This window comes from Talpa occidentalis, unplaced genomic scaffold, assembly GCF_014898055.3.
Source record: "Talpa occidentalis isolate TD23 unplaced genomic scaffold, MPIMG_talOcc4v2.1 talOcc4.8, whole genome shotgun sequence".
In the NCBI taxonomy this organism is placed as follows: domain Eukaryota; kingdom Metazoa; phylum Chordata; class Mammalia; order Eulipotyphla; family Talpidae; genus Talpa; species Talpa occidentalis.
In genome coordinates this window covers 79,440,278-79,459,240 of record NW_023605194.1, presented here as the reverse complement: position 1 = coordinate 79,459,240, position 18,963 = coordinate 79,440,278, and the positions used below count along the sequence as shown (strand labels likewise).

General features: G+C 35.3%; 1 protein-coding gene across 1 annotated transcript; it reads right to left on the bottom strand.

The window, feature by feature from the left end:
- Nucleotides 1–1,244: 1,244 nt before the first annotated feature.
- On the bottom strand, nucleotides 1,245–18,010 carry ATP6V1G3 (ATPase H+ transporting V1 subunit G3). The gene is made up of 3 exons (XM_037497529.1): nucleotides 17,919–18,010; nucleotides 7,745–7,845; nucleotides 1,245–1,462 (listed from the first exon to the last, which is right to left on the bottom strand). Exons 1-3 carry the CDS (start codon nucleotides 17,998–18,000, stop codon nucleotides 1,289–1,291), a joined length of 357 nt encoding a protein of 118 aa, XP_037353426.1. The 5' UTR covers nucleotides 18,001–18,010; the 3' UTR covers nucleotides 1,245–1,288.
- Nucleotides 18,011–18,963: the final 953 nt, after the last annotated feature.

Sequence of the window (18,963 nt, the reverse complement as noted above, 5' to 3'; positions counted from 1 at the left end):
GATAGATTGGATGACAGTATCTCCACTGTTACTCAAGCAACTCTGGGCAAGTTCTTAAATCTGCTTTCCCACTTTGTAAAATGGGACTGTTTTACACTTGCCACCATAGGATTGAGATAATTTATACACTACATTTACAAAGAACCCAGTACTTAACAAGAATTTACCCATTACTGTCTAGACCACTGATCCTGGCATATTGTTTTTGTTTGGGGGAGGTAGGCTGCTACAACACAGGATCAGATAGGGTGGCCTCTAAATAACAGAAATTTATTTTTTCACAATCTTAAAGGCTGGAAGTCTGAAACCAGGTGCCAGCATGGTTAGGCTCTGGTGAGAGCCTTCTTTTTGGTGGCACGCTGCCAATTTCTCACAAGGTAGAAAGAAAGAGAGCTAGCTCTCAGTCCTCTCTAAAGAAGAACATTAATCTCATTCATGAGCCCTCTACCCTCATGACTTAATTTTCCCCCATAGGCCCCACCTCCAAATACCATGACATTGGGGATTAGATTTCCCCCTGTGAATTTTGGTTGTACACAAATATTCAGTTCATAACACATACTAACCTACTATGTCTCCTAGAAGAGTTGTTTTTTCCTTTTAAGCTTAAACATATATGCTAGCAATTCATTAAATTATCTTTTGTTTCTTTTTTTTTTTTAATTAATCTTGAAGAAAAAGAAAATCTGGTTAGTTGAAGATTAGTTTTTCAAAAAAAGATAGCTATGTTCTCTCTCTCTCTCTCTCTCTCTATCTATCTATCTACTATCCTATCATTTATTATCTATATAGTTCTTAGTATTCTGCTTTGAACTAGAAGTAACATCTATTGGCTTCCTCACTGATTAAGGAGTCAAATAAAACCTTTGACATATGTTCATTTTATATTTGTGTGATGGTCATGATTATATCTTCCTTTAAAACTATCTCTTAACAATTGCAACTAAGAACACATTTTCTAAATTATGAAAGGAGAAGAAATGAGTAAAATTCATACCCAATAAAATATGATTGGGTTTTTGTTTTTCTGTCAAGTCTGAAAAATTATTACTGTGCTTTCTTGACTTGCTCCAAGTTAAATAATACAGTCATGCCTAAGATCAGGAAAGAAATAATTTTTTGATTACTTGTTTTTAAAATCAGTGCCCATGTATAAATTATGTCGCATTGAAGTCTGTAGACATGTAGTACATTTTAAATGGACATTTCAAACTTCTGAATATAAACATGAAGCCATAATCAATCAGGTGACATGCATACACCATTTATTGAATAGCAGGTTGCACATTTAGTTGGTAGCTCTGTAGTTCACATGGATTTCTGGTTTCACATCACAGACAACATTCAAAAGCTGTTTCATCACACTTTCCATGTACTTGTTGTAGCTTCCATTCAGTTCTTTTATCTTCCCTAGGGTTTGTTCTTCTATTTCTTCTGAGAGGTTACTCTGAGAACCCATTATCTACCAAAATAAAACAGATTCACTTACAGATCACATTAAAATGTAATTGTTGTGGAAGTTAAATTTGTCATGGTCTCTTTATCAATGACTGTTTTGTATTCTGTATACTATATTTCATTTTTCTAGAATTTTCTTAGATGGTGGATAAGAAAACTATTAGCATGAGTGCGGAGAGGGGAAAAACTTTTCTAAAAACTAAAGCTGGCATGGGATGTTACTTCCACATCTAGGTTGATCAGCTCATGGTACAAATTCAGTGCAAGTTCACAATCACTATATACAATGTCAGAAATTTTTCATCACATTGTCATGTTTTTATAATAGTTTCCACTCAGTCTTTCCTATTGCTTACTTTATGAATGAAAAGTCTGAAAAATAAAATCAAAAGATAGCATTAAATGATTGTGGCTAGCTTTTAAAAAGCAAATAACTGCTTTGTCAATTTTTAAAATGCATTATCTGCATTGGTTAAGTCTTGTGCTTCAGAAGATGGAGCCACAATATTGCCCATAAAATACTTTCATATTGTAGACACAGATTTTGGATGATAGGTAAGCATTAAGATTTTTTTGTGTAAATTAAATGTATTACAGATTGAAGCCTGCTTATTCATTTAGTTACATTAAGTTTTAGACACAGTTTAATACATCTTTCTGATTACTTTGGCAGTGATTCCCAGAGTTTCCTTTTATCTCTTCTATCAAGGAATGATTTAGCAAAATAGATTCCACCAAGAGAGTACTCAGTGTAAAGGGATTCTGCAGTGAAAGCCTTTGTGAAATGATTCTTTGGTAAAGCAAGCAACTCCTAATCCATGTCCTTTGTACACAGCATTTCTGAAGCAGGCCATTGTTAAGCATGTTTTGTTTCCTTATCTTGTTACTGAGTACTTAGGGAAGATATGCATTTTATTTAATCCAAGAAACTCCACTAATGATTGAATTCTACTTTAGGGTTGTTAAACCATTCTGCATAGTTTTTCTGAGTTTTAAACTTGAAATTAAATGTGGTTGAGGCTGTATCAGGTTCAAGTTTTTTTCTGTTTACAGTCCAGGCAGCAGGGGCTTCCCAAAAAGATAATTGTTTTGAAGAGATATATCTTTTAAGGCATCAAATAACTTCATAAAATACTATTCTGATAAATGAGCATGTAAAAAGGAAAGACCTATGGACTAAATTTACTTTGCTAAGTCTAAAAATAGAAGGAAACTACTTACCACAAGAGTTGTTCCAAAATCAATTTTTTTCACTCTAAATCTAATATCTTAAGTCAAATTCTACCAAATTGAAAAATAAATTTAAATCCAGTATCTTGAATGGTGAAATATTTAGAAGGCAAACTTTTATAAAACTATTATCTATTTTTTCTTTGGAGTATTGTTAAAAATAGTTATTATTAGGCTGCATTAATACCAATATCCTGTAGGATTTTGGAAGAGTTCATCTTACCTTAGCTTTTTGATTTTTTTAAATGGGGATAGCATCATCCATTTGGAAAATGTCAACCAGATTCATGAATACCAAGTACACAGAGCACTGCTGTCTAATAGACATGTAATGTGAAGCACAAAGCAAGTCATATAAGTAATTTAAAACTATCCAGAGTCACATTGAAAGAGTAAAAATAGGGGCCTTCCTGGTGGTGCAGCGGTTGAGCGCTGGGTTGTGAAGCTGCCCGCAGCCTCTGCAGCGCCAGCTCGATCCCCGGTTGCCGGGCTAGGGTCCCACATGGCACGCAGACCTCTCCTGCCGCTCCCGCTGGTCCCCTCAGCAGTGTACTTTGTCAGTCTGCCTGTTCTGCTCTCTGCTCTGGCTCGGGTGAATTCTCTTAACCTCCCGCACTTCTGACTGTACCCAGTGCTTGTATAAATAAATAAAATAAATCTTTAATAAAAAGAGTAAAAATAGGTAAAATTAATTTTAATCATATAGTTTCTTTAACTCAAACTATCCATAATACTATAATTTTGATGTACAGTGAACATACTATTATTGTATTATTGTTTTTCATACTAAGTCTTTATAATTTAGTCTGTATTTTGCACTTATGGAATATCTTAACTTGGATTAGCTACTTTTCAAGTACTCAGTAGCCACATGTGAAGTGGCCACCATATGTAACAAGGCAGGTATAGGGCAACAGATGACAGCTTTTCCTATTAGCTGAGCTCCTAATGTGCTCTGTTAAGACAACATAATTTTCTGAAGATATTTATAATAAAGATGCTACTTAGCATTATTGATTATTAATATGATTTTTTCTCTGTTCCTTATACTTTTTAATTTTTCTAAACCCTCTTGCACTTTCAGAAACATTGGAATACCATTGTAAACAGCCCATTATCCTATATTTCATCTGGAATAATTAAATGTACTATTTCTGAATTTGCCCAATGTGCAGTAATTGAGTTTCTACAGCACTTCCTAGACAGTACTATGCTGACTAATCTTACACTATTTTAAATGGCCTTTATATCTGCAGGGAGAGTCAGGTAGGAGCTAAATGAATGAAAGTTCTGCAAAAGCAGAGATGAGTGTTATCTTGTTTTGCTGATGTATTGTAAGTGCTTTAAACATCAGCTGGTCATGGTATGTTGGCAACATATTTGTTGAACTCAATGGAATGATGAGATCTCCAGTATTAAAAGCTTATTACTTGAGTTGTGTTGCTCTTGTTGGCAGTGGCTTGCTTCCTGAATGTTTGGGACACTATATAAATTAGAAGTTGATAATTCTGAGCAAAACAACGATGCATGTGATCAAGGACTGCCATATTGGGACTACTCCATGTTACCTTACAAAATTTCAATGTTATCACTAATGTGTGTAGCTCTAGATTATAATGGTATGATGATGAAATCTGTCACTGTTCAATACATTTTTATAGGATGATCAAATGTTACAGTTTAAAGGAAAGTAAAGGTTTTTTTAGGTCCCACTGTGTCATAAGCAAAGCACAGTTTTACATCCTCAATTTGTGAATCTGTAAGATAACAAGGTGCTTTCATAAATAGGAATTCAGGCAGAAAGATCAAAGATATAAAAATCTTCATTATGTCCAAGGCAACCATTTTCAAGTCTTTGGTTTAGATTCATTGACTATCTAACTTACTTGCATAAGCAATAGATTTAATTCTCCCACTGCAGTCCAGATTTCTTTCCAATGATATAGTAGTTTCTTCAGTAGAAGATATTATTTAGGGTAATGATGATCATCAAGGGATAAGCAAATATTTGCTAAAACATTATTTGTTGCTATACTACCCTCATCGGGATACCTGCTTCTATTGATAAATCAGCAGATTTGAAAAAACACATACATTAATAAGAACTAAAAAGCAACAAAAAGTAACACTGTGGTGTAACTCCCACAGCAGGCAGAAAAATGACTTCTTGGTTTTCTTCTAGATCTCCTACTTGTCCTGGGTTAATGATGATGAGATTTAACTGGAATAGTAATATGTCTGAGACATGGAGGTCATGCCAAGGAAAGAAGATCTGGCTAATGGTTATACAATATTCTTGAAGTAGTGGAGACCTAAAGATGTTGACCTTTCCATGTGAGCTTTAAATCAACTAGCTGTAAAATTGGCTCAGAGCCCTAATTATGCGAATGATGAAGAGTTTTAATTATTCTCCAAAGCAGAGAAGAAATATCCTGAACATGATTTACATCTTATGAATTCTTCTGGAGAAACAATGTTTCAATTTAACTCAACCATTTCCTAAAATTTTGATCATTTTGTTAATACTTAAAAAATAGTAAAAAATATATCCAAAATATCCTACATAGGATAATAAAAGCTAATTGGTGTTAAGAATGATTTTCTCAGGTCCTAATATGTCATAATTATGATTGGACTCAGTGGTAAAAATAAAGGCACAGAAGAAATGCTTAATCATTCATTCTTTTTTTAAGAGGTATGTATTATTTATGTATTTATTTGTTTGTTTGTTTGTTTATACATGCACTGGGTACAGTCAGAAGTGCTTTTTTGTGCGGGAGGGTAAGAGAATTCACCAGAGCCAGAGCAGAGAGCAGAACAGGCAGAAGGACCGAAGTACACTGCTGAGGGGAGCAGCGGGCGGCAGGAGAGGTCTGTGAGCCATGTGGGACCCTCCTCCTGTGGCCAGAGAGCAGCCGGGGATCCAGCTGGGGATCTAACCGCCGCGCCGCAGAGGCTGGGGGCAGCTTCGCAACCCAGCCCTCAACCGCTGCGCCACCGGGGAGGCCCTTAATTATTCATTCTTTCAATGAATATGTATTCTATACTTACTATGGAGCAGACATTATTCCAGTGTAGAGTAAAATAATGCAGACCAAAATGAAAAAGAACCTACCATTTGGTGCATATGGAAAAACAAGGAATAAGTAAAAATATGTAATTGTATTAAATATCAAGTAGTGATAACTGTATGATATAATGGGAAATTATTTTTTTTGGTCTCACTCATAACAGGATTCTAGAAAACTTAAATAAGGGACCAGGAAAAAGAATAACTATAAGAAAGAAAATATCAAAATCAACAAATAACTATGAACAAGAGACACTCTATGGGGGGTGGGGGGTGGGGAAAGGAGGGCTTGGGGTAAAAATAAGGGGGTTGTAATTGTATGGGGAATATAAAAATAAAATTTAAATTAAAATAAATAAATAAATTTGAAAAAAAATTACTTTTTATAAATGGGAAAGACAAAATTTTAGATAATAGAGGAACTGTGGAATAGCAATTGAGTGGCAGATATAAAAATAAAAGGCAGCTATAGCATATGCAAGGATCCTGTGGTAGTGACATGTTCAGTCTGTTTTAGCAAAAAACAGGGAAACTAATGTGGCTAAACTAGAATAAGAAGTAACAAAGAAAATAGACATTACTACAAAAACCAAAGTACTTATCAATGCATATTAATGTATATTGCTATAAAGTCTGATATTTTGTTATGATATCCTTTTCAATTCACTGGCTTCATTTAATAAATCTTTTATAAAAACATAGAAATGCTTCCTCCTGCACTATTTTAAAAATATCTGCAGTTAATAGGAAAAGTAAATGCGTGAAATTTTCAGAGCTGACAGACTGGGGACATAGCTGGCATCCAGTCATGGAAGCCTGTATTATATGTATGGATTTAGGATTTTATAATACCTTTTTCCAAATATTGATAAGAAGAATTTGTTTTTACTGAGTGGCTGACTTTATTATAGGCATTACTTATTTTATTTTAAAAATCCTCCTACTCCGTGGAAAAGATTTTCCTACCATGGGGTCCAATTTACCTGATCCTGTATCAGCTCTGCAGCTACTCCCACTAAAAGCTGTAAACAGAAATTTCTAAACTGCTTGTACCTTATTTTGCAATATCAGGCTTTTGCACAGAGCTCTATATTTTTACTGAGGCAAAAAGAAAATACCATATAAACTTTACTTATGACACATGGAATTTAATCATTTCTTCAGGTTCATGTTGTAAAATGGAAAGGAGAATATCAGTTTGAAAATTTCATGTATTTATTTTTTCTATAAGCTGCAGATATTTTAAAATGCTAGTGTGGGCAAAAACACTTCTTTATATTTTTCTGAAAGATTTATTGAATGACACCAGAGAGTTGAAGAACAGCTTATAAGGAAATACCAAATTTTTCAGCAATATATAGCAATATCTACTTTGGTCAATGGGAAATTCTTGATTTCACAAAGAAATCTGGCCTGATGCACTCATTCTATAACAGTGTGCAACACTTTTTACTGATTGCCTTAGTAAACATTAATAGAAAAAAAATGTCTTGAAATTTTTTTCTTGCTGGAATGTGTTAGTCAACAATCTTTTGAAGGAACTTCAACTGATCCCTTCAATTTCTATAGTTGAGGACATGATTTTTAATTTTTTTTTATTTTCAAGTTTGGGTTACATTTTTGCTCCTCCACATGTGCACATGTTCAACTCATCCACTCCTCATACCCCTCTACTTTCTCCCAGCCTCTTCTCCCTCTCCCCTCCATCTGATAACCATTAAATTCCTTCACTAAGTAGTTTATAACAATATATTAGATAATAACTGTTGATGGGTATTTTGTATGACAAAACAAAAAGTATTGAAATTGAAGATGTCAAATCAGTGATTCTATATATTCAAGGTTTCATTTGATATTTAGCCTTGGTTGAATTGTAGCTGTTCAATCTAGTATTACCAGCCCCCCCCAACTGTACCCTCTGAATATTAACATTTTATAATTTATGCTGCATGAAAAGCATAGTTATATCCTGACTTTCTGATTTACCTTAGATTGTTTCAGTCGAAACTCCTTATCTTTCTGCATTCTGTATTGGTCGATTTCTGCCATTGCTTCTTCCTTTGCTTGCTTCAATCGTTTCACTTTTCCTAAAAATTAACAGTAGTATAGCAGGGATAGTTCTTTTTAATATATATGGAATTTCAGATTTGATTTTAAAAAACATAGGTGAGGACTACAATATTTTCTCAATCTTTTTTTCTGGAGTGGCAAGCTTCATTAAAAAAAAAAACAGTACTCTAAAATTCCTTATTTTTTTTTCAATTAGATTCCTTCGGACATGGAAATGGCAACTTTATTTCACACTTCCATGTTTAAATAAAATATCTGTCTATTTATGCACAGCAGTAACAGCCAAAGAACAGATTTTAGCTGTCACTTCCTCGCAAAGACATTATTTGGTCAAATTTTCTGTCCTGATTTGCTGCCAGGAATCCTTCAGTCCACACCAACTGGATCCTATTTAACACTGGCAGATCTCCAAAGGCGCTACAAACATGCAACTCAGACTCTATCAAACTGACCTACAATTTTTTAAAGTATTTTATTGGGATTTTTTTCTTACCATTTGTTGACTCTAGAATGTCTGATTAAGCCCCACAGCACATCAAAGTAGATATTTTTTTGTAGCAGCTTTCTCTGAGGGGGACTTGAAAGTGGTTGTAAAACCAATTGTTTTTAATGGTTAGGAGATTTAGTTAAGTAGCTCTCTTTTCTTTTATTAAGAGCAAAGGTGTAAGCCTTAAGCCAGCAGACAGCAATGTAGATGAAAGTTTTAGACAAGTACAATGTTGTGGGGATCATTAGCTAAGCACATGACATTTTTGACAACCAGAGTAAGTTTGGGGGGTTATAGACTAACAATAATTGCTGCTATGCCTCCACAACCCATCACCTTGGGTTGGGGGTAGTTAGGAACTCAAACTTGGCAATAATTAAACTTTAGAAACACTTAGCCATATTAAATTTTCTTTTTCTCTAAATCTATTGTCTTTCAATTTTAGTTGAATGCCTTCATTGTCTTGCCCATTTGAGTTTCTTTTCTCTGACATGTCAAACTTGTGATGATAATTTTTTGCAATGGTTGTTTATATTGTGCAGATTTTGAGCTAAAGTGTGCTCTCATTAAGTAAGCAAATCTTAACATGGCTTTTATGTCTCTGGCATCTATGTTTTTATTAAATACCTTCATAGCATTTGCATGAAGATGATATCTAAATTTCTCTCCTGCTAAGTCTGAGTTGCTTAGCTAGCTTCTCTATATTTCAATATGGAATCAAGACAGAGTCACTGACTAACAAACTGAAATATATCTCTCTTAATGCCTATTACCCTTGAAAGTAACTGAAAAAATCTCATTCAGAGTAGATAATTAGTTCTGTCTTTGCTCCTTTAAAATCCAAGGTCTGGTGAAAATTAACACCCTCCTGATGCTCGCATCTTCATGGAACATTAACAGCAATGCTTACCATTTTCTGACTTAATTAATGCTCATTACTATTTTGTATATACTGATTGCTTCATTCTCTAAAGTTATAACCATTTGTGGCAACCAAGTACATACTATTCACAGAACAAATTGATACATTGGTAGGGAAAAAATACTCCAATTTCTTATCACTGCTTGTCTTTAACATTAGAACAAAAACATGTTTAAGATCTATCAACTTTTTTTTTTAGTACTAGTGGGTTATAGGACACATAATTATTTTATAAAGTAAATCACATAGAACAGCATTACTTTCCACCCTAATTACATAGTATGTAACAAGATTGCTTTCAAAGTCATGACTCTAGCACATAAAAAAAAAATAATAATAATAGAAAAAGCTCTGTATGCCCTAGCCCTGAGCAGAATCCAGTACTCCACTAAGAGGCTGTATATTAGCTCTATCACACAGTGACAGGCTCAGAGTGTGTCTGTGATTCTCCCGTCATGGCACCAGTCACCTGCTGGTTCTCATTCAATTAAATAGGAGAGCCACAGGGAAATCGCTGCTGGCACAGCAATTTTCTGGATAGACTCAGCAGCTGCCTCTGTGTGAGAGCCTGCATATGCTACACCTGATTTAATCCAGTGGCAGAAACTGGAGCCTAAAGCCTGCTGTTTTGCTAGAGGTGAAGCAAAATGCATGCATCAAATCCACTGGTATTAACCTCTAGCTTGCTTCTCTGTGTGTGAAAGTTTCTGAATTTTAAAATTTTATTTCTCTCTTTTTGAGCTTAAAAAACATAGGTATTTTGAACCAAAAGGGTTAACATTCTTTTTTTGCAATACTTTCTATATCAAACATGGGGTGACCATATAGGACAGTCAAGATTTTCATTATGACTAGCAAATATTTGATCCTTAATTTCCTACAAGTTTATACAGGCTTATCAGGCTGAATGTTCTGTTTTTGCTTTAGAAAATGTGGTTATCTCATGCATCATGGTTTTAAATACTGCTAAAGCAGTTGCTGCAGAGTAATACAGCAACTGCTTTACAGTATGGTCTTCATCTATTCATTCAACATTCATCCAATATTTATTGAACACCTACTATATTTAGTGCGTAGGACTAGACATAGAGGATAAAGAAATAATATCACATGGTCTTTGCCTCCAGAGGACATCAGCAGAGTATTTCAAAAATGTGTATATGCTCTTCTGACTTCCAAGTGGAAAATTATAAAATACATAAATTGTGAATATACAAATAAATTGTGAAAACACTAGACGGTGAATCACTATTCTGTTTGTTCTGTGACAAAAATCACACTTGTGAAAATGTCTAAGGAAATTCTAGAGAATCTGTTTCCCCCTCCATCCCAATAGTCATACCTTGTCTTCTACTAGCAGATTAAGTCAAAAATATAAACAATTAGACCCAGACATGTGGAGTGGGACCTCAAAGACTACCAGAGCTAGTTAGGAAAGACATGTGAGGAGAAATCAGTGAGGCAAATAGACTTTATAGTCAGGATAGCAAAAAGAATGAACAGTCCATTTGAGAGATCAGAAAAAAGGCAAGAATATCTTTTTTAAGATATTTTTGTAAATGACTACACTTCAATAAAGTCATTCCCTTTTTTATACATATGACTTATTATGCAGATTCTATATTCAACAAGCCATTATTGAGACATAGTCCATAGGATGTTTGTTCAGGAGTAAAGAGAAAGATATTATTTAGATTGATATCCAAGGGGTTTATGGGGAAAAGATTTAAAAAATCTATTTTTTTAAAAGATTTATTTATTTATTTATACAAGCACTGGGTACAGTCAGAAGCACGGGAGGGTGAGAGAATTCACTAGAGCCAGAGCAGGGAGCAGAGCAGGCAGAAGGACCAAAGTACACTGCTGAGGGGAGCAGTGGGCGGCAGGAGAGGTCTGCTGTGCCATGTGGGACCCTCGCTGGTGGCCGGGGATTGAACCGGCGTTGCAGAGGCTGCAGGCAGCCTCGCATCCCAGCACTCAACTGCTGCGCCACCAGGGGAGGCCCTGAAAAATCTATTTTCGGCAATTAAAAAACAAATTCTGCATAGAATACAGAGGGCAGTGTTCAAAGATGGATTCTTCCTGGCTTCTTGACCAGGAGACCTAAGTGAACTGAGTTTTCCAAGGCTCAGAGAACTCCATTCTGTAGGTTCTATAACTTTTTCTGATGGGGAAGATGAGATTTTATTTGTAGTCTCAGAAAGGAATCAGTGTCATACACTAGGCATCCCTACAAAAGGATTTTAGAATCTTTGTGGTTCTAAGCAGGTTATTTAGGTGTTCAGAGTCAGTTTTTCTTTAAAACAGATTAATAATCTACTGCAAAGACTCAGAATAAATAGGAAAAAATTTATGAATTTTATTTGACAAAGAATGTTTAAGAATTTCTAATCATTATTAAGAAAACAGGTCCAGGGCCTCCCTGGTGACTAGGGGTTAAGTCTCAGCACTATGACCACTGTGGTCTAAGTTCAATCCCTGGCCAGGGATCTGACCCACATTTTGCACAGCAGACCTCTCGTCTTGCCTGCTGCTCTCCTTAGTAGTATATTTCAGTAAATCCACCGGGACTGCTCCCCCATCTGTCTCTGGTGAGTTGTCCTCTCCTCTCCCCACCTCATCACCCTCCCGCCCCACTCCCCGCACCTCTAGCCTTTACCCAAGTTCTTTGGTGGAGCTGTAGGGAAAGGAGTCTGACTGACGTGGGCTCAGTAGAAATGGAATGAAAAATGTAGACATAGGGAATACAGGCAATTTCTTTGAGAAGTTTTCACCCACAAAGGAGGGTGAAGAAAATAGAACCAGTGGATCTGACAATTACAAGATATTGAATGCTAAACTGTGTCTTTAGAAAAGATAGGTTTAGGGCCTCCCCGGTGGCGCAGCGGTTGAGCGCTGGGTTGCGAAGCTGCCCGCAGCCTCTGAAGCGCCGGTTCGCTGCTCCCCGGCCACAGGAGGAGGGTCCCACATGGCGCGCAGACCTCTCCTGCCGCCCGCTGCTCCCCTCAGCAGTGTGCTTCGGTCATTCTGCCTACTCTGCTCCCCGCTCTGGCTCTGGTGAATTCTCTCACCCTCCGGTGCTTCTGACTGTACCCAGTGCTTGTATAAATAAATAAAAATAAATCTTAAAAAAAAAAAAATTGCTTAAGTGGAAAAAAAAAGTATTTTTTTTTTTAAAGAAAAGATAGGTTTAAATCCTAACCCCTCAGACTTGTGAATGTGACCTTATTTGGAAATAGTGTCTTTGCAGATATAATTAAGATGATGTCATATGGATTAAGATGGGCCCTAAATTGATGAGTGTGGTCTTTATAAGGGCTGGAAGATTTTGATACAAAGACTTAGAGACACAGAACAGACACACAAGGAAGAAGGCCATGTGATCACAGCAGCAGAGATAAGAATGATGCAGGTCCAAGGCAAAGAAGCCACCCATTGCTGGCAACCACCAGAAGCCAATAGAGAGGCAGGAACAGATTATCCCTCAGTGCCTCCAGAAGGAAGCAGCCCAGTGGACACATTGTGTTTTAAATTTCTTACCTCCGGAAATCATATGATAATACATTTCTGTGGTTTTAAACCACTCTGTTTATGATAATTTGTTGCAGCAGTCCTAGGAAACTATTACAGAGGCTCAAGGAGAAACATAGAAATACCAGCTGAGCATTGAAGGTAAAATCAGACATCTGAGTTTGGTGGAATGAGTAGGTATCCACATGAATATGCCACCTGACCAAAAAATGAGCTTCAGAAGAACAGAGGTGACCTGAATTGCTATGAAAACAAAGGACACCTTGAGAATGTTTAGAGATTTATGTTATTAATAATCATTTCTATTCTGTTCTGCCATGAAGAAGGAAAAAATAGACCCTTCTTGGTGTTTTGAGGTTGTTAGTTTATGATAAAAACCAACCTGGTTCAAAGAGTGCTATTATTTTGCTCACCTACAGCAAACATTAATAGAAGTAGTAAGCTGTCAGGAAAACAAAGAAGCAACCTCTTGTTTGGGATTTGTTAGAGACCTCTTCTCAGCAAATCTATTTCATTCCATACTTCCATTAACTGGGTTTTCCATTGCTTTTCTTTACTTGTGTTTTCCTTCTTTAAAAAATGTCCTCACATCTTGGGCTGAATATAACCAGCCTTCATGAGAATGTTCTGTGGTTTTTATTTTAATGTTGCCTATTCAAAGAAATGAAAGCCCAATATACTTACAAATACCCCATTAGCCTGTGGACTATAAAGAATAAGGAAGTATTTACAGGCCTACAAAACACCAAGACAGGGTCATGAAATTCTAATATAACAACTTTTCTTTCATTAGTTTATTAAAAGTCGTCTTCATGAACCAAAACATCCACTCGCATAGTGAAGAATTTATTAAATCAAGGTGCTTGTTTCAAATATATTTGAAAACAAATAGGCAATTAGCTGATTAAAATAATATTGATGGTTGGTATCTATATACCTACAAAAACTAATCTGCATTCTGGTTTCCCCATGTACTCTAAGTAGAAAGTAGAAGTATTTTAAGTATTTATTTGCACTAAAGTATAATTCATAGGGACCTCTAAAAAACCATGATTAAGAGATCAGTGGGACTCTACTACTTTGCTGTTCTCTTCAGCAGAATTGTACTTATCAAGTAGTGAGCAAATACTCATAGCTGAGCATTTGTAGAGTGTCTGCCATACATGAAGTCTTTCATAAACATGAACTTAATCATAACAGCAACTTTATGAGATTGATACTATTAATCTCCATTTTGAAGTTGAGGAAACTGAGGCACTACAAAATTAAAGATGACTTCCCCAAAGTCACACAATTAATAGGAGACTAAAATAGGAGTCACACAACTGATAGAAAAAAAAAGGGATTTGCTCCCTGGCAGAGCAACTCCAGGAAGTGAACACTCCACACTATCTTGGTAGGAAACTTGAGGGTATGTTCTCACTTTTTATTAACGTTATTTATGGCTTTTAAAAACATTTTTAATATATTTGTTCAGAATTTCTATATATGTATTTGAGCATTTACATTGCTTATCATATCCTTTTTTTAAAAAAAGATTTATTTTTATACAAGAGCTGGTGTACAGGCCATAGACACAGGAGGGTGAGAGGATTCACCAGAGACAGAGCAGGCAGCAGAACAGTCAGACGACTGAAATACATTGCTGACGGGAGCAGTGGGCTCGACAGGAGAGGTCTGCCATGCCATGTGGGAATCTCCCTGGCTGGCTGGGAATCAAACCTGCACTGAAGAGGCTGCAGAGAGCCCACAGTGCTGTGCTCAACCCGCTGCGCCACCAGGGAGGCCTGCTTATTATATCCTTTGATCAATATTCCATAATGCAACTTATAATTTTGGGTTAAACATATGCACTATTTTCTAAAGCTGGCAATTTGGACAAATTTTAATTGGGGGAGTGGGTACAGTGCACACTTGGCTATGGTTCTGGAATATGGGTTCTTTAAGTGATACTGAGTTACATGCAGTTGAGCATTTCAAAAAACAGTGTTAATGCAGAGCTATAGTTTTCCAACTTTGCTATGAGTATAAATGAAAAAATACTGCTCTCATGAAAGATCCTAACCAAAAGTTAATCATCTATTTCAGAGAAATACGTTTTTTCTCCCTACTGTTGATGAGAGTACCTAGAGTGTCCAATCTGATCAAAGATTCAGTTCAATATCCCAAACTGGAGCCCTGATGGTCTGATGTTTTGTTGTGAAAATGTAACTTGGCTTGAGTCAACATACCCACTTTTATATTTTGATTAATGACCAATTTTTTAAGGACAAGATATTAAATTGAACAAGATCATTAAAAATAGTGTCAACCTACAGTGATTCTATCTAAATTCAGTAAGGCTATTTTATCCATTAAAATTTGAATGAGGATCTTTTAACTAATAATATAATTTAATCTATAATTAGTGAATAGAGGCAAAATATCTGAATTTTTCTATTCACCTTCCTAGTAGCACTTCAGATCTCCCCCTTCATAGGACAGTTTAATCCAGAACTTGTGGCAGTGGTAAAAAAAAAAAAAATAGATTTTTCTCTTCTAGTCTTCTATTTTTAAGACTTATAATCATATACAAATATATAATATACACATTAAATAATAATTTAGTTTGTATTCTCCTCTACCATCTTAAGTATAGTATTCTCACCTTTAAAACAGTTTGGTGTTTTGTGTGTATGTACGAACATATATATATATATATATATATATATTATCTATGCATATCTATGTATATATATTTATTTTAAAAAGATGATTGAAGTTCAAAGAGGTTAAATAACTTGTATAAAGAAACATAAGTCTTCAACACAAGTTTTTGTATTCTGCTGCATCACATACCAGCTTTTCAACCCTGTTCACAATCTGGCTCCTTCCCCAACATTATATTGCTCAGTAACTGGTGTCTTGACACTTGTATATATGAGACATGTACATTTCATTTGCACAAATTTAATAGACTTCAGGAGAATTCCTGATATACAGATCTACAACCTCTTTTTTGTATCCCTTAACTTTACATACTGTATTATGTGTCAGCTTCACTAGGATCTGAGGCTATATCAATATTTTTACAAAATAATACATAAATATTACCAGTTTGTTAATATATTTTTTACAATGATTAACATGTGAGTTTCCCTCCCCCCCCCCCCATAACCATACAGCTACTACAATGTGATCGCTACTGTGACTTGTTGGTTCTCATTCTCCAAATCTATTCTTGAATATTTATGAACAAATACCAAGGAGAAAAATACATACATACTTTAAGTTACTGGCAAATAAAATGAACATCTTATATATAAATCATACAATGTGTATTTTCTAACACTAACTTTGGAGAAAAGATTGTCTAAAGATAGCCTATTCATAAGAGTAAATGAAAACAAATTTGACTTTTATTTTGTTATGAAATCTGACACTAGATTATCCTTAGGGCTCCACTTAGCATGACTTATTGTATTTTCTTTCCTAATGACTTTGAGAAAGAGGACATTGTTTGTGAAAATCACTTGAGTTGTACCAAAATATTGATTATATATGGGATTAATATTGTCTTTTTGTTGTTTCTGTAATAAGGAAGCCAAGGTAACATAATGGCCACATCTGTTTTGGAAGTTTGAAATGTGGTTAAAGAAATTTGAATGAAAGGTGAGGAAGTTTCTACACTGTTTCAACCAGTGGGTTAGGCACTGCTTTGTTTTCTATAAAATCGGACTATATTCATGGCATTTTACAATCATTTTCAATGATTGCAAAAATCAGTTTTAAATCATTGTATGGTTTGTTGCAGAGAAATAAATTGATGTTTCCTTCATTATCCTTGTTCCTTTTTTTTTCTAGCCCCTTCAAATGAAGTTTTCTCCCTTTGTTTTTTAGTTGTTGGTACCCACGTTGCTGAGTGTTCAGGAAATCAATTTATCTTAAGAAAGGAACATAATTTCACTTGTGGTTTAAAACTCCAGTCAACTGAGCAGTGCCTCACTCCTGGCTTCCTCTTTTATATTATGATGTACAATTCCTGCATCTGACTCAATACATTTAAATAAACATCTGCCACTACCTACCCATTCCTATCACTGCATTCATCCAGAGAAGTACATAGGAGTATTTTAAAGATATGGCCCCTGTCTTGCTAGACTTTGCAAATAATGACAGAGGAAGGACATACAATTAGGAAGAAGGTAAATAACAAAAATTATTAGAGCTAAGTTATAGTGTGATATAAATGGGATAGAGTATTATCTCAGGGAAGCTGAGTTTGAGATATTTATCTGTAATATTTATTTATTATAAATTTATGTACATTTTGTATATTCTAGGTTGTTAAAATTTTGAATTGAGTGAGAACTTATCCAAATCCCATTTTTACCATTTGTCCTCTGTGTGACTTTGGGTAAGATGAATAATTTCTCTAAGCATCACTTTTTCCCTTTGCAAACAGAGTTGGTGTGAGGAGTAAAAAAGATAAACACTGAACAAGGTGCCTGGCACAGTATCTTCTATTTTTTCTTTAATATGACCCTGGACAAATTATGGATTCTGTTTTTACATACATAAAATGGGAATAATACTAATAATAGTAATAATAATAATAATACCTAATTCAAATGGTTGCTGTGAACCTCAAATAGAACAGGAAGGGAGTTGAAGTTTATTGAGAACATTTTATGTAGAAATATAAAGGTGCATGACTAAAAAAGAATGTTAGAAATTGAGAAAAAAATGAAAATATTTGTAAATATTGGAAATGAAAAGCAGTCAAGAGATGGATGTGAATAAATTATTAATTGTTATTATCCCTGTTTTACAGAAGCAGAACACTCACTAGGAAGTATGTACAGTCGGGAAATTATCTCTCTTGCAACCATTTCATAACTGAGGCATGGCAACATTAAGGAAGTTGCAAGGCTTAAATCTATAACTTTCATATCCAGAATCTTTTCACTGGCCCATGACTCTCAAGGGAACAGCTTCCCCACACTAGTAATGGGAAATATTTGACAGGGAAGTCTTAATGAACAAAGTTCCCACAGGCATGCAGAAGAACCAAGAGTCTGCCTGCTCCTGAGGTCCATGCTCATCCCACCCCACCTGCTTCATCCGTTTTGTACCAACCCCCTCACAGGTCAGAGAGAATAGAGACTTACTCTTCTTGGCTTCCTCTAATTTGTCCTTAGCCCTTTTCTCAGCCTGTAGGAGCTGGTGAATCCCCTGAGACTGGCTGGCCATGGCAGCCTGCTTCAAGTCGGGTAACTTCTATAAAATCTAGGGAGGAAATATTTAACCTTTTGGAAATCACCACATAACTCAGGTTGTTGTGTCAACAGTGATTTCTAAACACAGCTGATGGTTCCAAACTGGCTTGATCAGGCCAACTGCTGTGTCCCAAGAGAGCTTAAGGTGGAATCCAGAAAAACAAGTTGTCAATATGACGAAGCTAAGAGCTTATCATTTCTGTCAACTTCTGTTCTTCTTTATGAAATAAGGACATTTTACTGGCATCTTCAATCAGCTTATAAAAATGAGTGAGATAATTTTTGGAAGATTAACTAACCTCTTCTCCCAAGAAATACTGGTGTGTTCACCGAAATTTTTCTTTCAAGTTACAAACTCTTTCTTTGTTCTCTATACATGCCCTTTGTTCTTCATTTCTAGTTTCAGATATTTATCTTTATTTTTTTGTAGTGATTCAGTTACCTGTGTGGGGCAAATTGACCTTTTCTAGAAGGCTTTGTATGCAGTAGGTAGGCTAAGGATCTAATATTTTCTTTTCCTAGTCCTCAGCTGAGTAGCAGTAATGAAGAAGTTTCTTGGGAATATTAAGTTGCTCTCTAGTAATGCTATATCCTGGAGTTCTAGGAGATGTTAGTATGACAACTAAATCAATTTTAAGGGAAATTATAATTGCAGACTTTGAGGTCAATTTAAAAATCATCTCAACATGCATTTTTCTTAGTACTTATATTGGGTGTTTCCAAAGATAGCCCAGTCCTATACATCTTGCTAGATAATTCAGTCCAGTACTGATTAGACAAATGAGAATATTGGTCACAGTGGAGAATCATTTAAATGTATCCAAAATTTTTACTTGAAATGAAAAGTTAATCTTTTGATTTATGGCCAAAGTTTTCTTCCCCTGAAAAGATCTGCAGATTGGAGTTACACAAATTATTGCTTTCATAAACTATACTT